The 21,052-nt window shown below is 42.4% G+C and overlaps 1 protein-coding gene across 3 annotated transcripts in view; it reads right to left on the reverse strand.

Moving 5' to 3' along the window:
* Nucleotides 1-107: 107 nt before the first annotated feature.
* CBL (Cbl proto-oncogene) overlaps nt 108-21,052 on the reverse strand; it is an 87,496-nt gene continuing 66,551 nt past the window's right edge. For all 3 annotated transcript variants that reach the window (XM_065945625.1, XM_065945624.1, XM_065945626.1), the window contains 5 exons: nt 19,449-19,543; nt 11,043-11,183; nt 10,559-10,659; nt 9,454-9,636; nt 108-8,462 (listed from right to left, as the gene is read on the reverse strand). In XM_065945625.1, coding sequence (XP_065801697.1) covers nt 8,182-8,462; nt 9,454-9,636; nt 10,559-10,659; nt 11,043-11,183; nt 19,449-19,543 — 801 coding nt within the window. In that variant the 3' untranslated portion in view covers nt 108-8,181. The remainder of the gene's footprint in view (nt 8,463-9,453; nt 9,637-10,558; nt 10,660-11,042; nt 11,184-19,448; nt 19,544-21,052) is intronic.

A 21,052-nucleotide genomic window follows, 5' to 3' on the forward strand; every position in this document is an offset into this window, starting at 1 on the left:
CAGGTAGCAGAACAAGACGTCTGGTGATGAACTGATGGGGTTATACATCTGGCCTTGTAGTTCCCCAATGCATTACTCCCTGACCCACGAATGAGCAAGAACTCTGGTCTGCTACAACAAAAGAAACTTTATTTAAAAATATTTTTTACAGACATGGGTGCCTGAAAAAGCTCTTTAGTTAACTGTGTATGGAAGTGAAAAAAATTAATAAATAACATTAGTATAACAGAACCTCTAAACATTAATACATTGGCAAAACAAAATGAACTTAAAATGAAAATGACTCTTAAAGCTCTGCTATTCTCTGTAAGAATATTTACCTTCTGTTTTATTCTTTACAGGTGAGAATGATTAAATACTGCTAATATAATTTTTTTATATTAATGACACATTTTTAAAATAGTCCACAAAAATCTCATCTAAGGTTTCATTTTGTTTTATTTTTAACACTGATATACAAATGGGACTCTTCATTCTGGAGAAAGCATCAAGTTCTCTCCAGCCCCACCCAGGCCAAGAATGTCAAAATCCTGAATAAGGAGGACTTTGAAAAGAACTGTTTCTATCTCCCAATTCTTTATTAAGTTAAAGGCAAGGAAGAACTGAGAAGAGGGAAAGAGACAAGTAAAACGTCATTATACAGAAAACTTTTGTTGTTGAAACCTACAGTGGCCACCATACTGAGGACAGGCTTCTGTTCCGGTACGTGGTCCGTGCCTCCCTGCCCAGGGGAAAACTCGCCCCTGCAGAGGCACTATCTGCTTAATGCTCTACGTCTGAAGTTTTCAAATGAAAGGAAAGCCAAGTCTTAAGAGAGAGGCAGGAGGTCTAGGCCAGTTCAGGATCCAGCATAAAGACAAGACAAGACAAACAACCTCCTCTTCTCGGGAGTCCACTCTACACTGTTCAATGCCGCTGGGTCACTGACAGGATTGGGAGGCTGGGTCACTTGAAACGGTCCAGAGGATACCTGGCAGTCATGGAACATTCTGTCTCCTGCTGAATACAGAACATCCAACCTGACAACTAAGATTCTGACCGGAGCCAACGAAATGATCCTGGGGTACAATGCTCATTTCTTCCAACTCAGCACTGTGGCTGGAGAAGGGACCGCCGACCTGCTGCACCTGGGTGCCACCTCCCCGGCCGCACGGAGACACGTCCTCTCCCCTAGACTGGAGAACTAATGACCCTCAAGGTAGAGGAGCTAAGACTCTGGTATTTCCATATTAAGTCCTAAAATGCAGCCTGGGATACAGTGCTGCCTTAGAAAGGCACAAAATGTTTGGTTTTTTTTTTTTTTTCAGTGTGCTAAAAATTGTTTTGTTTTGAATAAAGCAAAAAGATATATAAGGTTAAAAATACCAAGTCACCACAGCCAGAAAGCAGGGGGAGGAGGTACCTCCTAGCTGCCACGCCCCTGCCACCCACTTCGGCAGGAGGCCAAGGCCAGGACACCAAAAGAAGGCTGAGGCGGGCAGGTCGGGAGGCATCCCCTCTGTGGGCCTGGCGCCTGCAGGCTCACTCACCCCGACAGCAGAAGGGAGAAGCCAAGGAACAGAACACACAGGGTCTACAGCCGGTAAGCAGTCCCCTGCCTCATCAGCTTCCAGACAGCCATAAGCGCAGCTTCCTCTGCCACAAAGCTCGGTCAGAGGGAGGCAGGGAGGCGGGGAGGCGGGAACCGACACGCGGGGCACATTAGCACCTACGTCGGAGCGCTGGGTGCAGGCGCGCACACACACCCCACGCGGGGGCCCAGCAGGGCAGCAGTGCCAGGCCTGGGGAGGCTCAGACAGCCTGGACCGAGCAGACTCCCCTGGCCTCCCAAAGTGACCCAGGGGCAGAAGGAGGATATGTGAAGGGCGCCTCTCACATTTTGGGGACCGAACAAGAATCTGAGGCAGGGCGATGAGAACTCTGATTTGTTCCACTGTCAGATCAGTAGGTTGGCGTTCAGCCTCCGCTCTCTACACACACAGGGAGTGGTCGGCTACATTTTTCTCAAGAACTGAACAAGAGAAGGGGCAGTGAGATCTCCAAACAGTTGTTAGTCTGTTAGTCAACAGCTGGTCCTTTGGCACCGTGCTCTCCAGAAGACTGCCAGGGGGCCTCTAGGCAGGCCTGGCTCTCCCCACCCCGACTCCCCCACTCACTCCTGGGCTACTTTCCGGAAACAAGAAACATTGGTGCTCCCCCTCTGAAACCAACCCAGACTTCCTAGGACTAGGTGAAGGCAAATGGCACTGCTGTCCCTCTGCCCCTGAATTCTAGAGCCTAGAAGGGAATTTCAAACACAGGCCCCAGCCTTCACCACAGGCCTCAGTGTGCATCTTTGGATTATGAGGCGACTTCGATGTACATCAGATGACTCCAGTAGTTTAAAAAAGTTGTAAGTAATTATGAACTGCATTAATAACAAGGGACAGGGTCCGGGTTGAGAGAAACAAGATCAGAAGATTCAGGCAAGCAGAAGCACAGCTTTAAAAAACCAACAAACAAAGGCTTTACTACAGGACGACAAAGGAAGCAACCGGACAGAGAGGACAGATGCATCCTGTCGACAGTGCTCTCAGTAGAAACTCTCAACTGGAATCTATACCTAATTCACATCCTGGCAACTGTCCCAATGTCATAAATTCTTACTGCAAAGTAGTTTCTGAGGTACCACGGACCTCAGTGATGCCTAAGGACATCACTGCAGAGGAGAGACTAGATGAAAGGGTAGGGAGGAGGACATGGAGGGACTGAGGCCACGGGCCTGGAGAATGAGCATGTTCTCAGCACTAAAACCTGAAGAGAGCCCAGAAGTCAACGGGCAGGGGCGACGGGGGATTTGTGATCTGCTCTCTGAAGAAAGTGAAAGACAGCCAGAAACCTGAGATTAAATGAAGGCTAAGAAATGTCACCCAAGAACAGACTAGCTCTGGAACAGGAGAAACAGGTCCTGAAGAAAGAGGTAAGAAATCTTGGATGCCAGGACTCATAAAGGAAAGAAAAACAGGCAATAAACAGTGAAGGTAACCCAAGTTAACGTTAACCTAATCGCTTCTTCAATGTCCCAGACACAGTCCCATGCCTGCCTTTCCCCTCTCAAGAAAGCAGTATGGTAAGCTTGGCTACTAAAGTATTGGTTTGGCCAAAAAGTGCATTTGGGTTTTCATGTCATGACATCATACACAAAAGCTGATGGAACTTTTTGGCCAACCCAAAACGGTTTAGGGTCTCTCTCACCTCCAGTCAGAACCTCCCACTGCCCCTTCTTCCCACCTGAACTAACCTGCGGCTGCCGCCCTGTGTGGCAAAGGCGGACTGGCTGGGTGCCCATACCTGATCAACATGCTGGGCTGATGACAGTTTTCCTTGAGAATATGAACAAGAGGAGCTGGGTATCTGTTAAAGTGATGATCCCTAGAACTGGGGGGCCATGAGGACTTGAGGACTAGGGTACTGATTTCACGGCCACACATTACTGACAAACAGATTTACTTGCAGGAGAAAGATCGAGTTGCAAAGTTTCTCAGCTCCATGCAGAATCAACTGTACTGCTTCACTGGGTTCTGGGAGATACTCTGCATCCTGATGACTCCCTCCTTTCTTCTGCCTGAATTCTTCTGTTTCTGGTATCCGAAGGACTGCTCAACAGGACGGTCAAACATACAGTCTTGACCTTCTTCCACTGCCCTCCTCCATGCATTAAGTGGCAACATGCATTTCTAACATGAGGCTGCTAATGTAGACTGAGATCAAAGTAACAGCAATGCTTTATGCTGAGAATACTTCAGATCGAATTTCTAGGGCATGAAAATCCAGGAGGAGAATAACGTGTTGACCCTTACACTAAGTTCCAGGGTCTCTAAGCTCCATACTCCTAGAGATACAGGCTGACATTTTTAAGAACTGAGTTCATCTACCTCACTGCCTGGCTCTTGGGAGACCAAACAACTGGTGGACGATCAGGACCCAGAGACAGGCACTCATCCTTCTCTCACAACTTTGGCTCTTCTAAAGAGACATAGGATTAACAGGAAGGTTGTGGAATGACTGAAAACCAATTCCACACAGGATGGGAGATGGTAAGAGGTCCCAGAAGGGTCATAAGAAAACTTCCTAATAAAGGGGAATAGGAATACAAGCAGCTGAGTAAAAAGATCAAGAAAGGCACTGGAGTGGAAAGGGGACTGTAGGCAGATGCTTTCCTTAAACATTTGACTGCTCTACTGTCCAACTCTGAGCCAATGAACAGACCCATCACAGAGACTATAAACACATAAAAATGGTGGGTAATCCATGAGACTTACATGGAGGAATCTCCCAGACATTATCAAAACTATAGGAAGATAACAGGGGTTAAGGGGAGCATCTTGAACTGATTCTTAACCAGGACAGCTCTATAAGGAAACGTATGTCTGCACACAGCTGTGACTATAAACTGCACGATTGAATTGGGAATGGGTATTTTAGGGCCAAATGCACATGCTAGACAGTCCAAGTACAATTCCTCAACATCAGTAAACCGTCTTGCGGTGGCAGGTGAGAACACAGAGCTGGCACTTGAGGCTCATGGTATTCACTCATAACCACCTGCTGAACGAACACACACTCTGAGAGCCAGGCCAATGGTCAGAATATCATTATTCCATGGGCAGTGGTCACTGCAGAGTCAGAAAGGCCAACAGCAAGAGGGGAGATTTACAGTTTGGGAAGAGGGCCTGTACCCCTCTGCCTCTCATGACGTGAGGTAGGAGAATATTCTGCACTAACACTACTGCTGGTCACATGCAAAAAGGTCTAGATCTTGTTAAAGGGAACATATAGCTGGTCCTACTTTGCAAGCAAATATAAAAAATTCATGTGTGAGGTTTCTGATTGAACCATAAAATATATTTTACTTTTCTAAAGAGGAAATAAATATTTTAAGTATGAGAAATAGCAACTCCCCTAATTTTTCTTCTAAATCCACAAAACAGCTAAATGATACTAACAGTACTATACTACACCCTGGGCCCTGGTGTGAAGAGTCTGCATGAGAAGCAAAAGAACAGAAGGATGGCACAACACGCAGAGCAGGGTTGGGGGCATAGAGAGAGTAAGGGGAGAGAATGGCCACCCACAGGTATATAGCACTATTGATATAAATATTAACAGATAAATGCTGAGACGACAGACTGCCAAATCTATTATTTACCTAAACGGAGGTATATCACTGAGCCCACAGGTTTTTTCCACCTTGAGAACCCCTGACTTTAATAGAAGGAGTATGGCAGGGGCAGTGGATGAAACAGCCAGCCAGCATCAAGGAGGGCTGCAGAAAGCAGTCCAAGGAGACATGGGGAAGCAGGGTTGAACCGAAGAGCCTAATGCATTCGAGAATAGGGGAAACAGCAAAGTGGTTTTTACCTTACCTGATAGCTAACAGAGGGGGAACCATTTGTAATTTAGAGGGAGAAAGGGGATGTGGCTGCTCCAAATGGCAAAATTCAAAGCCCACTTGTGAAAGGGCAATTTAGTTAAATTCAGAGCAGAACCAAAGAATTAAAAACTGCCACATGAACTGAGGATGAAGAATGGGTGACTGGTGCCTCAAAGGAAAATTTAAGAAATTATGGTTTTGGAAATATCCTCAAACAAGAGCCATGCGAAAACTTGCCTGAGGCTCATCTGGCAATCTCAGACTCAGACCCAGGCATGAACTCAGAGCACCCAAAGGAACCTCTCACCGAAAGGTCTGAGACTCTGAGTGCCCATAGACAAACAACTGACAAGCTAAGAACCAGGCCAAGCAATGGTGCATATGTTCAGCACCGAGTTTGAGGGCTGACCCAATGAACCACACAGGTACTCAATGAACTGTTGAGTACTGAATGACCCAATGAACCATTAAGAAAAAAAAAAAAAGGATAAGCCTGCCTTTAGCGTATATAATTAAGGACATAATCTTCAAAGAAGACTTTGCATGCACTTTGAAAAGACAAAGGACTTGCAGAACCACTGCTTTGTTCTCTTGTCAGATCTTCAGACTATAGGTAGTATCTACAGATAAGGAAAAACTCCAGCAGGCAGAGGTACGCAGGCTGCTGCCATGTTTTCTAGTTCTTCACCTAGGCCTTCCACATCTAAACAAAGTTCAAAAATGAACGCTACCACAAGTGAAACACTATACCAGCTTTGAGCAGGAGACACTAGGTTCCTCTTTCCGACTCTCTGTCGCTTTCCTCTGCCCTCTCCACCCTGACTGAGGCCCTCCTGCACCTGCTGGGGGCTGTGTCATTTCTGTCATAAAGAGAAGACAATGTGTAACCACGGCAATTCAGCAAGAATCCCCAAATCGTCCACTCTGGAAATGTAAATGGCTCGGAGGCAAGAGGAGAAAAACAAAAGATCTAGGAGTAACTGAAAGCCAAGAAAAGAGTTAGAAAAAGCTTTAAGTCCAATTATGATAACGTGGGAAAGAAAATAGATGCAAAGTCATTTCTGTTTAGATTGTGAGACAAACCAGGTTTTAGATTGTGAGGCAGGTGGGTTTATCAAGGAGCAGGCTTGTTTCTGACCAGGAGGAAGGTTACCCACTGCCAGGGAAGTCAGTTAAAAGGCTCGGGCTGGCAGCATCTACAGGAACAGACCAATGAACTCTGAGTCTTCTTTACCAACTGGCAAGGGCACAAGCTGGAGGGCCTGTCAATGTTGTCTGAGTGCAATAAAGGCATTGATCACACCAGTGATGTCTAATGACCGTGGGGAACGCAGTCACTAAAGAGTATCTGAGAGCTAAAGGGAAGAAGAAAGGGGATGAGGAAGAAGAAGGAAATGCTACATTCCCAAAGCCATAGGCACAAAGAGAAAAGCGAGTCGCCAGGCAGCACCAGTGTAGGGTTGGTGCTAACTGTCAGCAGAATGCTGTGCTACCCTGGAGTGATACCCTCAACTCCTTAAAGAGCAAAGAAAAAACTCACCTCTGAAAATATAACCTGGCTCATCATCACAGGGAGACACCCATATAAGCTGAAATTCACTGGGAAGAAAAGCTCAAGAGAGAAATCCTTATTGTCTGCTGTGTGCATTTTATGTATAACAAGGTACAGAGCGTGTGAATGGAGCTTCCTAAGTGCTTCATGGTATTTGGGCCAGAAAGCCATGCTGGAAACAAATGTTTTCCCCTTCCCATTAAGTAGAAAATCTCATGATCTACATTAGAACACATACCTGGCACCAAGGCAACTGGCTCCCGCAGACTATTCTGGGGAGAGCATGGAATGTATCTGAAGGCCTCTATCTCATATCAGTCATTATGTAATTACGATAATTAAAACATCTTTTTAAAAACAGATTCAATGTTCCTATAGAAACAGTGCTTTGGAGTGACCAGTGTTCGCTGCGAGTATCAAACAGGACCATAATGACAGAGCGACAGTACTTTTTTCCCACCTATCTACCAAACAAACCAACACCATCACACATTATAAAGAACATCCTATAAGCGGCTTGGCGTCAGTAAGGCTGATCACAGTAAGCCCACTGCCAATGACGGACACTAAGGAGCAGGAGGGCAGAGGAGACAGGGAGAAGACAGAGCAGGGGGTGGGGAGGCGTTCTAAAAATACAAGACTTCAGCTATGCACATGACAATCCAAGCCAAAGGGGAGTGTTTGAGTTGTAACACACGCTGGGGTTGGGGAGAAAACCACAGTAGATGGGAGTCTTTAAGATTCCTTCCTAAACCTCTTGTGCTAATTCCCCGCCTGGAATTTACACACACAGCAGGTTAATCTTATAACCACAGGACACACACAACCACAGACAGACAAACAAAACGCATACAACCATATCCTTAACCCAAGAAAGTCTTAAGTCCTCAATTAGGATTTAGAGCACAGTACTTCTGCTTTCTGGACTGTTCCCCAGGTAGGCTACTATTTCATAAAAATCCACACTCTTTCCAAGTGGGAACTGAAGGACACCTTCAAATGCACTCTTAAAACATTAAGAAAAGAATCAAGCCTCCTAGCTGTTCCGTCCTCAGTCCACTGCTTTGAAATCTTGGAACCACAGATGTGATACCCCACAGACAGGGCAAGACCTCACTGTGAAGTTTCCAAAGGAACCTAGCCGCCCTTTAGGGTGCTACTTGAGCGAGAGCTCCCGGCTCCTCGGTCCTCTAAGCTGCGGCAGGGAGGGGGTGTGCTAGGTGGCAACATGGGCCGGAGAAGAAATAGAAACGAATTCCCGGAGGATGTTTTTGGCCATTTCAATGTTGTTGTGGGCAATGACCAAGGCTTTCTGAATGTCCTGATAGGAGTAGCCCTGACTCAGGAGGCTCTCGATCTCGCTGGAGAGCTGCGGGGAGGCGGCGGCCGAGGTGGCAGCACTGCTCTGCTGACAGCTGCCTGCTTTCCGTTCAGAGTTGATTCTCCGAGGGAACGGCTTGGGTGGCCTCTCAGGAACCTGAGCACTCTCAGTGAAGTCTGGAAGAAATCGGAAAGAGAATATTTGCAAATCTGGGGGCGGGTGGGGGTGGGAAGAAAGCCTCATCTAATAACAGTGTGCTAGTATGAGATATTACTGACCCACTGTCAGTCGGGTACATGTGTTCTTCAGTCACACGGCTGGGTTTTTACAGCTTAAAGAGTTTTAGCGTACAGCCTTCCTCTCATGGCAGGACAACCTTCTACAGACACCACGCACTTGCCCTACCAACGGGGACCATGCTGCCCTGCCCACACAACATCTGCAACAGGCTTTACACTGAGCACCAAATTTTCACATGCATTACTGCCTGAATAAGTCAAAAAACATTTCTGAGGGGCCAGAGCAGACACTAGATTTCTCCCTTTACAAATCAAGGAACAGAAATAAGCCGAAGTCACAGTGGAAAAGCATTAAACAAGGCTGGGTGGCAGGGGATCACTGCCTGTTTGGGCAATGGATGCCATGTATCTTTTTTCACCAGCTGTCCTAAAGGCTGTCTTCCGTTAGTTACTAAAGTGACAGAAACTCTGGCCGCTGCGTTCCCAGGCGGCCACAGGTGCAAGAAGGACAGCCCTTAACAGTTGAGGTCCAAATGTGGGCTGGCTCTAGGCCCACTCAGATGCTTTCCAGAGGAGTACGCCTCCCTTCCAGCGGGACAGGGCCCAGAAGTCAGGAATGTGTGCTCCAAATCATCAAGCTGAATTATCACTGTCAACACGCATGCTCAGATGAGCCAGAAAGCCTACTACTCCCAGCATAGGCAGAGCCAGGGTGTAAGGAATACCTTATTTCTAAGTCAGGCAAAATTCTCAAGAGTCTAAATCAACTTTAACTTCCCAATTTGGGTCCCAGGACCAGCTTTCCTCCCACTGTGGTCCACTCCTTTCAGCTACTGACTTACTGTCACTAGGAAGTCATCTCTGTCTTGGCATAAATAGGGAGCCACACAGCATTTCTGGGTAAACCTGAGGGAGCCTGGAGACTCACGTGTGGGGGGATCACCTTCCAGGGACAGCCAGCCAAAGGAGGAACTGGCGTTGGAGATGTCAGAGAGCGTGCGGCGGGCCAGCACCACAGGCACGGGTGGCTTGGGAACATCATACCCGTCCTCTTCATTTTCTGATTCCTCAGGGCCGGTGTTGGCATGGGCTGCAGCCAAATTCCCTTCACCTAGAGAAAAATTTGTGCAGTTATCCTCTTTATCTAACGTACTTCTCTGTCTAACATTTCAGGACAGGGACATCCACTCATCGAGCATATATAGCATCAAACAGTTATTGAATATCCATTATGGGTCAAACACTGTGTGGCCCTGTGGGTAGAAATAAAAGAAACAAGGAACCAAAATCTGTACCAATCCTGCAGCTCTATTTTTCTAAATATGTCAAAAGCTACCCTGGCCAAGGTTAACGGCCACTGAAATCCAAGACTCAAGCACCACTTTACAGCATTCAGTCAACATTTTCATCTGCATTTCACCTTGGAAGATCAGCCAAAGGGCCCTGTTATATGTACTGCCTTCTTGAACTTTCAACTTGGTAAGCTAGTTAATATGGGAATGGAGTATTCACCACCCACACACACAAGAATTTCATCAATGTTGAAAAGCAATGGGAGTAAGAGGGAGCTAGCTGCCAGCACTGCGGGTCCAGGCCGTATAACACAAGGGCTGCCAGGCCCTGGAAGGATGAAAAACCCAAATGGAACTAGCTGTGTGAATGAAAAATAAAAGAGAAGAAAGGCCTTTACTGCCATAGATCAAAGATACTTTGCAAAGAAAATTATTTAAGAATATTCCACTTAGATCAAGCTCTCATTGGCCAGACATTATCAGCTCATTCCTCCAGCACATCAATGATTGTTAAAGCAGCAGAACTGGGGACTTCCCTGGTGGTCCAGTGGCTAAGACTCCATGCCCCCAATGCAAGGGGCCCAGGTCTGATCCCTGGTCAGGGAACTAAGATCCCACATGCTGCAACTAAGAGTTTGCACACCACAACTAAAGATCCCACATGCTGCAACTAACACCTGGCATAGCCAAATGAATAAGTAAATTTAAATAAATAAATAAAGAAGCAGAATGACTACTCACCAAACGTACCACTCTCTGTGACAGATGGCGCCACCTGGGACTGAATATTATACATGGCTTCGTATGTACAGCTATCGATCTGCTGGTCACAGTCACACGTTCTGGACCGGAAGGAAAGTGGCATAATGATCTTCAGAAACAGAACTCTGTTATCTGCAAACTTAGCAGGAGTCACTTATTCACAACTTCTCTAGATCCTGATTCTATCAAGATAACACTCTCCCTTCGCCAGTGTCACTACTAGTAAATATCATAAGATTGACTCCTATTATGAGTAACAGCTGTGTATGTTTTTGAAATTATTGTGATGCTCAAGAAACATTAAGTAGAACTGCTTACAGCTGCAAGAAGCTTAAAACATTAGCGGCTACACACATCTTTCTGCTTTATTTTTGGCTGGATAACGCTATGTGCAGGCAGCAAGCCAAGCAGGTGAGTGAGTTGGTATCAACTGAATTCCCAAACAGGACTGTTGTGAACCTACCGTGAACTCTGCGCTATCTCTGGAGGCCACTTCACTTCTGGCTTTTGAAGTCCCAGGGGCCTAGAGGAAGGAGTCATATACTCTGTATCCTCCTCATTTTCACACTGCTCCCCAGGGGGCAGCTTTGGCACAGGAAGAGGTCTGGAAGAGGAAGAATAGAAAAACAGAAAAAGAAAACAAAAAGAATGAACTGCTTTGCAATTACCTGAAAAAATTTGAAAATCACTGTGGCAGAAGAAATATATAACATCCTCAGATGTTCAAGATACTCCCAGTAAAAAACAGCAAGCATGATTCTAAACACATAAGAATGGCAATGAGTATATTACCTATTGCCAATTACTGTCTGACTCTAGGTGGTAAGATTCTGCTAACTTTCTTTAGCATTGCTCACCTGTGTTTTTAAAATATTCTTATAACACATACTATTTTCATAAAGAGAAAAAGGTCATTAAAAGGGTAATCCAAAAATTTTAATTACAATTCTTTTTGTTGACACTAATAAAAATATAAAACTGCACCATTTATTCATTAAGCATTTTGGCAATACATACTTTAAAACATTCACATTCTTCTGTCACAATAATTCTACCTTAGCTGCATCTCTGGCTATGTAGAAAGATATACTGAAGTAAAATCATTACATTAAAAGCTTTTAAACAAAATAAATATCCAACAACAGGAATGATTAAATATATGATGTCATAAATTTGCGGGAGATAGTGAAGGACAGGGAAGCCTGGTATGCTGCAGCCCATGGGGTCACAGAGAGTTGGACACAACGGAGCAACAGAACAGTCACATTATGTAATAATATGCAATCGTTAAAAGTGAGGATTTTGAAGAACTTTTTAACTGAAAGGAAGAAGTGCCCAATATATAATGCTAAGTTTAAAAAAAGGGAAAACATAAAACTATATTGATCTAAAACATACATACATTTTACATGTCTACCCAGCCATGACCAAGTAACAAGTATAGTCTGACCATCTGCCTAGAACAGCCAGCTATAAAAGCAGGAAACTATACAAAAGAAAGAAGCAGAGGCATATTCTGTTTCCAGAGGCAAGGAGAATACACTGCATTAAGCCCCATATTAGGAGTTCTGAACTTGGGCTTTCAATGTAGATTTCAACAGACTGAGGAGAGAGGGATTGGAATTCGGGAATACCACGATGGCCAAGACACAAGGAGTCAAAAATCCTGGAGAAGGGAACGGTAGAGACACAGGTTTGAAATGCTGCCTGCAATTTTCCCTAGAGCTACTGTGAATCCTTAAACCATGTATGCATGGGACAACATTCTGAGAAACCAAGCAAAAAGCAGTAGTACTTTGGCTGTCTTGCCAAACTCAGAGACAAAGTTGAAAGTAACAAATATGGCCTTTAAAATAGTTATAATTTATATGTTCAAGAAAAAAGAGAATTTCATTAGAAAGCTATATATTGAAAAGTCTAGAACCTAAAAACATAGTATTTGTTAAGATGGATTCTGGGGCAGATTAGAAACTGGGGAAAAAAAAAAAGATTAGGCAAGTGAAGTAGAGTAAGAACTATTCCAATTCAAGTAAAGAGAGGAAAAAGAATGGAAAACATGGAAATGAGCAAAAGAGCTATACGAGGTATGATGAAAAGGCGGAACTTCCAGGTAACTGGAGCCATAGAAGAGAGAGACTGCACAGTTTCAGTCTATCTGAAGAAACAGTACACGCTGGAAACTAACACAACACTGTAAATCAACTATACTCCAATAAAAGTTTTAAAAAGAAAAAGGAAATACTGGCTGAGATTTTCTATGCTGATTTTTTTTGCGGGAGTGGGGGCAGGTGGAGAGAAGGGGGCTGCACTGCACGGCTTACAGGATCTTAGTTTCCCAACCAGGGAATGAACCCAGACTCTTGGCAGTGAGAGCACAGAATCCTTACCACGGGACCACCAGGGAATTGCCAGTGGCTGAGATTTTCTAAAACTGATTAAAAGCATCAAATGGCAAAATCCATAAACTCAAAAGCCTTAAGCATAAATATAAAGAGAACTACATAGGCACATCATAGTAAAACTGCTGGGATCCAAAGACAAAAGGTGCTGTAAGCAGTCAGGAAAGAGACCCTACCCCTGAAGGAGCAACGCTGCTCTCATTTTCCAACAGACACAACACAAGTCAGAAGGTGGTGTGATATTTTTAAAGTGCTGAAAGACACGGGTTTGAATTGCATTGGCCCACTTTTATGCACATTTTCCCCATAAATGCATGCTATAGTACTACACAATCCACAAAGTTGGTTGAATTTGGATGCAAAACTGTGGATACAGAGGGCGCACTGTAGTTATATCTGGATATTCCAATACATAGTGGGTTGGTGCCCCTAACTCCTGAATTGTTCAAGGATTGACTGTACTATATTTAGTAAAAAATATCTTTAAAAAATGAATGATAAAAGATATTTTTAAAATTTTTTTATTTTTTTTGATAAAAGATATTTTAAGTCAAAGAAGATTTAAGTGAATCCACTAATAGAAGATACACTAACACACTCTCCTCTTTCTCTCCCTCTGTTGCTCGAAAGGAAGTTATTTAGGCAGAAGGAAAAATATTTCAGATGGAATGATGGCAAAGCAGGAAGAAATGAAAATACTAGAGGATAAATATATGGAAATTTAAATGTCCTTGAAGTGTTAAGAGGCCCTGATTCCAAGTGGACTCTAATGATCATGAGTCAAGGGTATATGCTGGAATCCTGAAGATAACTGTTAAAAGAATATAAGGAGAGAAATGGTATAATAAAAAGTATTTTACTCCCAAAGAAAGAAAATTGGAAAAGAAAAAAAAAATGAGCAAAGACAGGAAAAATGGGGGAAAGGGTAGGGAATAAATATTTTAAAACAAAAATGCTAGACTGGATTTAAGGGGGGAAAAAGCCGAGAAGTATATCTATATATACTGCTTACAAGAAACATACCTTCAAACACCCCTTCAGCAGGAAAAGTTGAAAGTAAAAGGATGGAAAAAGATCAAGCAAACACTAAAAGAGAGCTGAGTCCAGGGGTTAGGACTCTGATACAGACATTTTAATATAAGTCAAACTCCAGGGGGTCACAAAGAGTCGGATAGGACTTAAGCAACTGAACAATAACAATAAAGCAGACTAAGGCTGGTTTGAAGCACAATCAGAGAGTAAATGGAGTAACAAGAACAATGATTATTTAGTCAATAATTCTAAATTTCTATGTGCCCTGATTACATAGACTAAATACACATACAAATGGACAGAAATAAACAGAAAAAAGAGAGACCCCCAATTATAGGTGGAGTTATTAAAATAACGCCTCTCAGTATTTGACAGAACATGTAAATTTTAAAAAAAATCAGCAAGGAGATAGTACATTTGAATACAATTAACAAACCTGACATATACAATGTTGTGCCCAACAACTGCAGAATATCCATTTTCATAAAATTAAGGTGGTAATAACACATACGGAATTTACCATAAACTAGTCAATAAGGAAGGTCCCAAAAATAGCACAAATTTAAGTCACAGGGTATAGTTTCTGACCTCACTGGAAGGAAGCTAGAATGCAGGAACAGAAAAATAACTAGAAAATCTTCCAATATTTGAAAATCAAGGAACATATAAACAACTGATAGTCAAGGAAGAAATCACAAATGGAAAATCATCATATAATTTGAAGTGAATGATAAAGAAAACATGACATATCAAAATTTGTGGTTTTACAGCTACAGCATCTGTTATGGACTGAATGTTTGTATCCTTCCCAAAACTACTGTCTTGAGGCCCTAATCCCCAGTGTGGCTATATGTGTGAACACTGAGCATCTGAGGCAGTAACTAAGGTTGGATGAGGTCATAAGGATGGGCCCCAACCCAACAGGATGGTGTCCTGATATGAAGAGACACCAGAGAGCCTGCTGGTGCTCTCTATACCTCTCCCTCAACACATGTATGAAGGAAAAGTCATGTGAGAACATAGTGAGAAGGTTATGCAAGCATGTGAGCCAGTAAGAGATTCCTCACCGGAAACCAAATATGCTGACATCCTGATAGACCTTGGACTTCCAGTGGCCAGAAAGATGAGAAAATTAAATTCTGCTGCTTAAGCTGCCCAGTCTGTATGCAGTATTTTGTTATGGCAGCCTGAGCAGATTAACAGAGCACCCAGCTCGTGGAGCTAGAAAAATAACAAATAAAGCCTAAAGAAAGTTGGAAGAAGAAAATATGAGGAGAAAGCAATGAAACAAAAAACAGATACTCAACGAGGATTCTGGGAAGATAGTAGAAGTTGTCTGAGGTAACCATTTTGGAACTCCAGAGTCTGCTGAAGGCTTGTAACTGCCAGGTAAAGGTCAGAATGCTAAATTGCTATTAATTTCAGTTCTTAGCATAGTAGCAGCTATCCATTCCCAACCCTTGTCACAGGGCAGGCAGCTGTACAAATGTTCCTGGAGCAGCCTGCACATAACATTCAGAAGTCAAGGTGGACAAAAGGACTCAGCCCCTCAAATGCTGGGAATCTGTGTTCTGATGACAGATTGCTGCTCCTGTTCACAGAGGTGCTCACAAAGGGGCAGGAGAAGCAGCCACTGCTGCTGCACCTCCCTGCATTGTAAATCCCTCCCACTCTGGCTGAAGTAACTTCCATGAGATTTAAAGGAAGATGTGGAGAAAAATGAGAAAACCATGTGGAACAAAATGGAAGTATCAATAGAAACAGAAAAGCCTAAGAAAAAACAAAAAAGAAATTCTAGACTGAAAAAAAGTACAAGTGAAATGAAAAAAAAAAAAAATCACTAGAGGGAGTCAAAGGTACACTTGAGCAGCGAGGAGAAAGAATCAGTGAACTTGAAGAGAGAACAATGGAAATTATCAAGGCTGAGGAATAAACAGAAAGAAAAAAAGACTGAAGAAAACCAAACAGAGTCTAAGGGAGCTGTGGGACATACCACCACCAAAGGACCAACCTACACACTGTGGGAGTCCTAGTAGAAGAGAGAGAGAAAAGGGGCAGAGAGAATAGATGAAGAAATAAGGGCCCCAAACTTCCCAACTCCATGAACACAAACATCTGAGAAGTTCAACAAACTCCAAGTAAAAGGAACTCAAAAAGACTCACACTCTTAAAAGACAAGATAAAGAAAGAAGCAAACCATCACACATGAGGGATCCTCAATGAGATTATGAGCAGACTTCTCACCATACACTTTAAAGGCCAGAAGACAGCCGGCTTATATATTCGAAATGCTAAAAGAAAAGAAGCTCTCAACCAAGAATCCTACACAGGCATACCTTATTTTACTGCACTTCAGAGACGGCATTTTGTTGTTGTTTTCTTAATAAATTGAAGACCTGGGGCAACTCTGTATCGAGCAAGTCTACTAGCACCATTTTTCTAACAGCATTTTCTCACTTCATGTCTGTGTGCCACATTTTGATAATTCTCAAGATATTTCAAGATTTTTCATTATTATATTTGTTACAGTGATCTATAATCAGTGATCTCTGATATTACTATTGTAAAAAGATTATGACTTGCTGAAGGTTCAGATGATGGTTAGAATTTTTTAGCGATGAAACATTTTACATTAAGGGGTGAGTGTGTGTATATATATAGGACACAATGCAACTGCACACTTAACAGACTACAGCATAGTGTAAACATAACATTTATATATACTGGGAGACCAAAACCAAAGAATTCAGGTGTCTCACTTTATTGCAATATTCACCTTCATGCAGTGGTCTGGAACCAAACCACAGTATCTTTGAAGTATGCCTGCATCTGGTAAAATTGCTTCCAAAAGTGAGGGAGAAATCAAGATATTCCCAAATAAACAAAAGCTGAGGGAGTACATGACCACTAAACTTGCCCTGCAAGAAATGCCCAAGTAAGTCCTGCAGGTTGAAATGAAAACACTAGACAGTAATTTCAAGCTGTATGGAGAAATAAAGACTTGCATAAAAGTAAATACACAGACAGTTATAAAAGCTAGTATTGTTATAAGAGTGGTTTGTAACTGTACCTTTTTTTCCCTACATGATTTAAGAGACATTTAAAAGGAAAAAAATTCATAATTAATAGTGTAAAAGCCAGTATTACTGTAACTTTGGCTGGTTAACTCCAAATCTCTTTTTCTGCACAAATTTTAGGAAACCAATGCACTTAAAAGAACTAGATCATAATCTAGTTTAAAAGTACTAGGGGCACACAATATATAAAGATGTAATTTAGTGACTCAACAACCAAAGGGGTGTGGTGGAGCAGTAAAGGAGCAGAGTTTTTACATGCTACTGAAGTTAAGCTGGTATAAATTCAAATTATACTGTTATAGCTTTGGGATGTTACATATAATCCCTATGGTAACCACAAAGAAAGAATCTATAGAATATACACAAAAGGAAATGAGAAAGGAACTTAAAACATTTCACCACACACACACACAAACCCAAAAACTAAACACAAAAGAAAGTAATGCAGGAAATGAGGGACAAAAAACTACAGGGAATACAGAAAACAAACAGCACAATGATAGAAGTCCCTCCATATCAGTAATTGCTTTAAATATAAATGAGCTAAATTATCCAATCAAAAGACAGAGACTTTGGATTGGATTAAAACACACAATCCAAGATATGCTATCTATAAGAGACTCATTTGAGACTCCATGACACAAACAGGCTGAAAGTCAAAGGATGGATTAAGTTATTCTGTGCAAACAGTAACCAAAGGGGTGCGGGGAGGAGGGAGCTATGCTAATATTCAGACACAATAGACTTTCAGTCAAAAAAGGTTACAAGGGACAAAGAACATTATATAAACTGGAAGATTTGACAATTATAAACATTTATACACCTGAGATCAGTCCTGGGTGTTCACTGGAAGGACTGATGTTGAAGCTGAAACTCCAATACTTTGGCCACCTGATGTTAAGAGCTGACTCACTGGAAAAGACCCTGATGCTGGGAAAGATTGAGGGCAGGAGGAGAAGGGGGCGACAGAGGATGAGATAGTTGGATGGCACCACCGACTCAATGGACATGGGTTTGGGTGGACTCTGGGAGTTGGTGATGGACAGGGAGGCCTGGCGTGCTGTGGTTCATGGGGTCACAAAGAGTCGGACACATCTGAGCGACTGAACTGAACTGATACACCTAATGACAGACCATCAAAATATCTATACATGAAGCAAATCCTGAGAGAATTGAAGGGAGAAACAGACAGTTCTACAAAAACAACTGGAGATTTCAACACCCTACTCATAATCATGGACACAAAAATCAAATATAAGTAAAGAAACAAAGGACTTAATACAATAAACCAATTAGATGTAATAGACAAACACAAAAAACCTCTACTCAACATTAACAGCACACACGCTCTTCTCATGTACAAACAGGACACCTTACAGATGGACAATATGTTATGTTAGGCCACAAACTAAGTCTCAATAGATTTTTAAAAATATCATACAAAATATTTTCTCTAATCACAACAGATAAAGTTACAAATCAATTAAAAAAAAAGTAACACTGAAAAGTCCCCAAACTGTGGAAATTAAATGGTATACTCCTAAATAACTGTAGCTGAAACCATCCTGGCCCCATTCTGTGAGCTCCACCTTACACCCGCAGTCCCACGCCTTCCCCTTCTCTGTGACCGGGCTTTAGCCTGCTCACAAGGAATATGCCCAAGCCAGGTGAGTTCCCTATCAACTTTTACCTTTGCTTCATCTGACATGAAAACTCGAGGAATACCTTCAGCTGACATAGATTAATGGTCTGTGAGGAATAATGGCAAGAGATTCTCCCCCCAGCTTGCCCCACCCGGTTCCTATTGCTGCAGACACACTTCTCCTTTAGGACTCAGATTCTATCTTTAGCCCCTTTATACTCCCTTGTTCCCCTTTCAGTGACGTGCAGTGCAGCTCCAAGTGCCTCTGGATGGTTGTCTGCCCAATACTGCCTATATGTAAGTTTCCCACAATACACTCCACATTGTACCTTATTTTGCTTTTTTTTTTTTTTTTAGAAGGTCTCAAAGTTCCTTCTCATTCTGTATTGTTGGAAGAGGATGTTTGCTATGACCAGTGTGTTCTCCTGACAAAACTCTCTTAGCCTTTAATTACCCTGTTTCATTTTTACTCCAAGGCCAAACTTGCCTATTACTCCAGATATCTCTTGACTTCCTACTTTTGCATTCCTACTATGTACATATACACAGAGAAAATAATGGAAAGAAACAGTCCAATACATGATAATTTTTACATAATAGAAATACAGGTCAATTTTTATTTTCTTCTTTACAACCCTCTGGGTTTTCTAAATTTCCTATAAACAAGTTGTTTGAAAGTATCAACTCCACTGTATGAAATACAGTTTTAGTAAACTTACCTGGCAGCCAGAGAATAAATGGCATTGGCAGATGCGGAAGGTTTGATTTTGGGATGCTCACACTCTGCACCTGCTAATGGGCTGCTATTCATATTCTGGAAAGAAGAGAGTTTAAAAAAAAATGCTCTTAATATAGCTAAGCATCTCCTCTTATTTAATCTATTCAAAATAACAAGAACAGTCATATAGACAGAGACCTCATCCTCAATGCCATGCTTTGGGCTTATTATATGTGACAAAAGTATAGTTGAAGGTTCAAATATAAGGGTTAGGGAGGGTAGATCTAAAAATGAGGCAATGAAATGAGGGGTTTTTTTGTTTGTTTTAATTCTAGAAAGATCTGAGGAAACTGGTTGTCTGCACAATTACCATTCTAGCTTTAAAAATCTACACATTTTCCTATATTAATGCCGCTGAAAGTCAAACCTAACCCACTCTCACTAACTTAAGACTGCCTATACCACAAACGCCACCAAAATGCTAAGTTACCTTCCCCTTTCCCTTTCCACCATGAAATGCATCGTTCATTTAAGGACCTCAGCATTTCTCAACTTTACCCTCCAATTCCATCTTCTTCTTGGGTTTGTAACTGCCCACTGGCCAATTCTTCCTTTAATGGCTCATGTCAAATTCAACATGTCTATCCCTAGTTAGCCAGGTTAAAAACCTCTGCGGTGTGTGCATATGTGTATATATGTACATGCGACCTCTCATCCTTTTTTCCACCGACCAACTGCTTTCAAGACTCACTGGGTCTTTGTTCCATGCTCCCTGAAGTCTCTACCTAAGCAGGCTCCCCCTTCTGTTCCTGGACCAGGAGTCTCCCTCTTGTTTACCCCGTAACAGTTATGTGGGGCCCCTCTGTGATTACAACCACAGACTCTCCCAAACTCATCTGCTTTCCCTCCACCCCATGTTGCTCCAAGTCTTTGCTCAGAAATGTATGTCATCCCTTCATGTACCTCCCCATCCCAGATCCAGCTTTCTCTACACCATTTTCATCCTATGTTTCTCCACAGCATTCATCAGCATCCAAAACTTTTTATATTTTATAGTTTATCTTGTTTATTTCCCATCCTTGCTCCAGTAGAAAGTAAATTTTTTGAGGGCAAGATTTTTTGCTGAGTGCATAAAGAACCAACAAAAGAATGAATACACCTCTCCCACCCCCAATTCTATCCCTTATCTCCTGCTTATCCAATGGACTGTTAACCAGTCTTTCTTCAATCCATTCTCTTTCTAATCCATTCTGCATACTATTCCTAAATTCCTCTCTCTCTCTCTTTTTTTTTTTAGATTCCTGTCTTTAAGCCATCATTTTGGTCACATTACTGCACTAATTTAATCTTCATGTACTCTTCATTTATACCAAATAAATTCCAATTCTTCTGGGAGGGTGCCCTCTAATTTAGCAACAATGTTCCTTTCTAGCCCCCTTTCCTACTCTGATACACAAAACTCCTCCTCTCAAATTAAACACTTCTTATTCCACAATACATCTTAAGCATTTCTGTCATTGTAGTCTATCTTAAAACAGTATCCACTTTGGAAAGAATACTTCAAATTCAGATGCCACTCTTATAAAAGCCCTCATGATTGCTCTA

The sequence above is a fragment of the Muntiacus reevesi genome, chromosome 9, assembly GCF_963930625.1.
Source record: "Muntiacus reevesi chromosome 9, mMunRee1.1, whole genome shotgun sequence".
NCBI classification, from domain to species: Eukaryota; Metazoa; Chordata; class Mammalia; order Artiodactyla; family Cervidae; genus Muntiacus; species Muntiacus reevesi.